This window comes from Cariama cristata, unplaced genomic scaffold (assembly GCF_000690535.1).
Source record: "Cariama cristata isolate BGI_N322 unplaced genomic scaffold, ASM69053v1 scaffold4942, whole genome shotgun sequence".
In the NCBI taxonomy this organism is placed as follows: domain Eukaryota; kingdom Metazoa; phylum Chordata; class Aves; order Cariamiformes; family Cariamidae; genus Cariama; species Cariama cristata.
In genome coordinates this window covers 1-1,827 of record NW_009604265.1, presented here as the reverse complement: position 1 = coordinate 1,827, position 1,827 = coordinate 1, and the positions used below count along the sequence as shown (strand labels likewise).

Below are 1,827 nucleotides of genomic sequence, written 5' to 3'. Positions count from 1 at the left end.
AAAAAATGCCGCGTCCGATCCCGACCCGCCGCGGTTGACGTCACTTACAGCTGCATTCCAGCGCTTTACTGGTGTTCCTCAACTCTTCCTCCGCCGCGCAGGTAAAAACGGTGCCGGCGTCCCATTCGGCTTCGGTAACGCTCAACCGACTGTCGGTAATGAAGGATTCTCTGCTGTCGGTCTGCCAAGTTTCGGTGACGATGCCGTTTTGGTGAGGAATTCCGTTTTTCAACCACTGGACGGTGGTTGGCGATTGTTGGCTTCGGCGGATTTGGCAAAGGATGGTGGAGTTACGGTAAGGCCCGTCGAAATCTTCGCGGGACGGCGGGTGGATGGTGACGATGGGTGTTGTGGGAGTGGGTTTGTGACCTGGGGAGAAAGGAGGAGGAAAGGGGCGGGGTGAGCGGGCGGAGCTTCGTCCCCCTCCCCAAAAATTGTGCCGAGGTGGGGAGGGGAGGGGAGATGATCCGGGGAAGGATGCGGTAGCGCCGGGATGCGACAGCACTGGGATGCGAGGACGCCGGGAAGCAAGGAAAGGATGCTCGGGGAAGGATGTAGCAACACCGGGATGCAACACCGGGACGCAATAGGGAGGGATGGAAAAAACACCGGGATGGAAAAAACACCAGGATGCAACACCGGGATGCAAAAAACACCGGGATGTTGCAGTGAAGGATGCAGCAGCACCGGAATCCAAGACCAGGATGCAACAGCACCGGGATGCAACGCTGGGATGCAAAAATACTGGGGTGCAACACCGGGATGCTCCAGGGAAGGATGCAGCAATATCGGGATGCAACACTGGGATGCAAAAACACCGGGATGCAATATTGGGATGGAAAAAACACCGAGATGCATCACCGGGATGCAAAAAACACTGGGATGCTCCAGTGAAGGATGCAACAGCACCGGGATGCTCCAGGGAAGGGATGCAGCAACACCAGGATGGAAAACTGGGATGCAATGGCCCTGGGATGCAACGCTGGGATGCAAAAGCACTGAGATGCAAAAACCACTGGGATGCAAAAACACCGGGATGCAATATTGGGATGGAAAAAACATCGGGATGCATCACCGGGATGCAAAAACCACTGGAATGCTCCAGTGAAGGATGCAGCAGCACCAGGATGCAACAGCACCGGGATGCAATGCTGGGATGCAACACCGGGATGCTCCAGGGAAGGGATGCAGCAACACCAGGATGGAACACTGGGATGCAACGACACCGGGATGCAACGCTGGGATGCAAAAACATTGAGATGCAAAAACCACCGGGATGCAACATTGGGATGGAAAAAACATCGGGATGCAACACCGGGATGCAACATTGAGATGCAAAAACCACCGGGATGCTCCAGGGAAGGGATGCAACAGCCTCAGGATGCAGCACAAGGATGCAGCACCGCCGGGATGCTGAAGGGAGGATGCAACACCGGGATGCAGCACCGGGATGCTGGGGGAAGCGATGCAGCAGCCTGGGGATGACTCCGAGGCCACCGCAAAACCAACTCACCGGGATTGGAGACCTTGATGACGGGATTTCCTCTGGGATGGTCGGCTCGGCAGTAAAAGGGTTGTTGGCTTTTCCCGTCGAGTAAGGGAAGGCTGAGGCTGGTGGCGGCCGTGTAAAGCCCGGCGGTGAGGACGGAAGGGAAGACGGCGACGCCTTTGGTGACGCTTTGGTTGGCGGAGTTCTTCCACCCGAAGGTGAGATCGTTGGGAAGGAAACCCACGGCCACGCAACCGACGGCGTAGAGCTCTTGGGTGACGGGGGACGGGCAAGACACCAACGGGAAGAGGCTGGGGGCGCGGGAACTCTCTGGGTGG

At 57.4% G+C, this 1,827-nt stretch overlaps 1 gene segment (V, D, J or C); it reads right to left on the bottom strand.

Moving 5' to 3' along the window:
- LOC104157958 overlaps window positions 1-1,823 on the bottom strand; it is a gene marked incomplete at both ends in the record, with an annotated part of 2,202 nt that extends 379 nt beyond the window's left edge. Inside the window, 2 exon segments of the C gene segment in view lie at window positions 45-369; window positions 1,514-1,823. Coding sequence covers window positions 45-369; window positions 1,514-1,823 — 635 coding nt within the window.
- Between the last annotated feature and the right edge of the window lie 4 nt (window positions 1,824-1,827).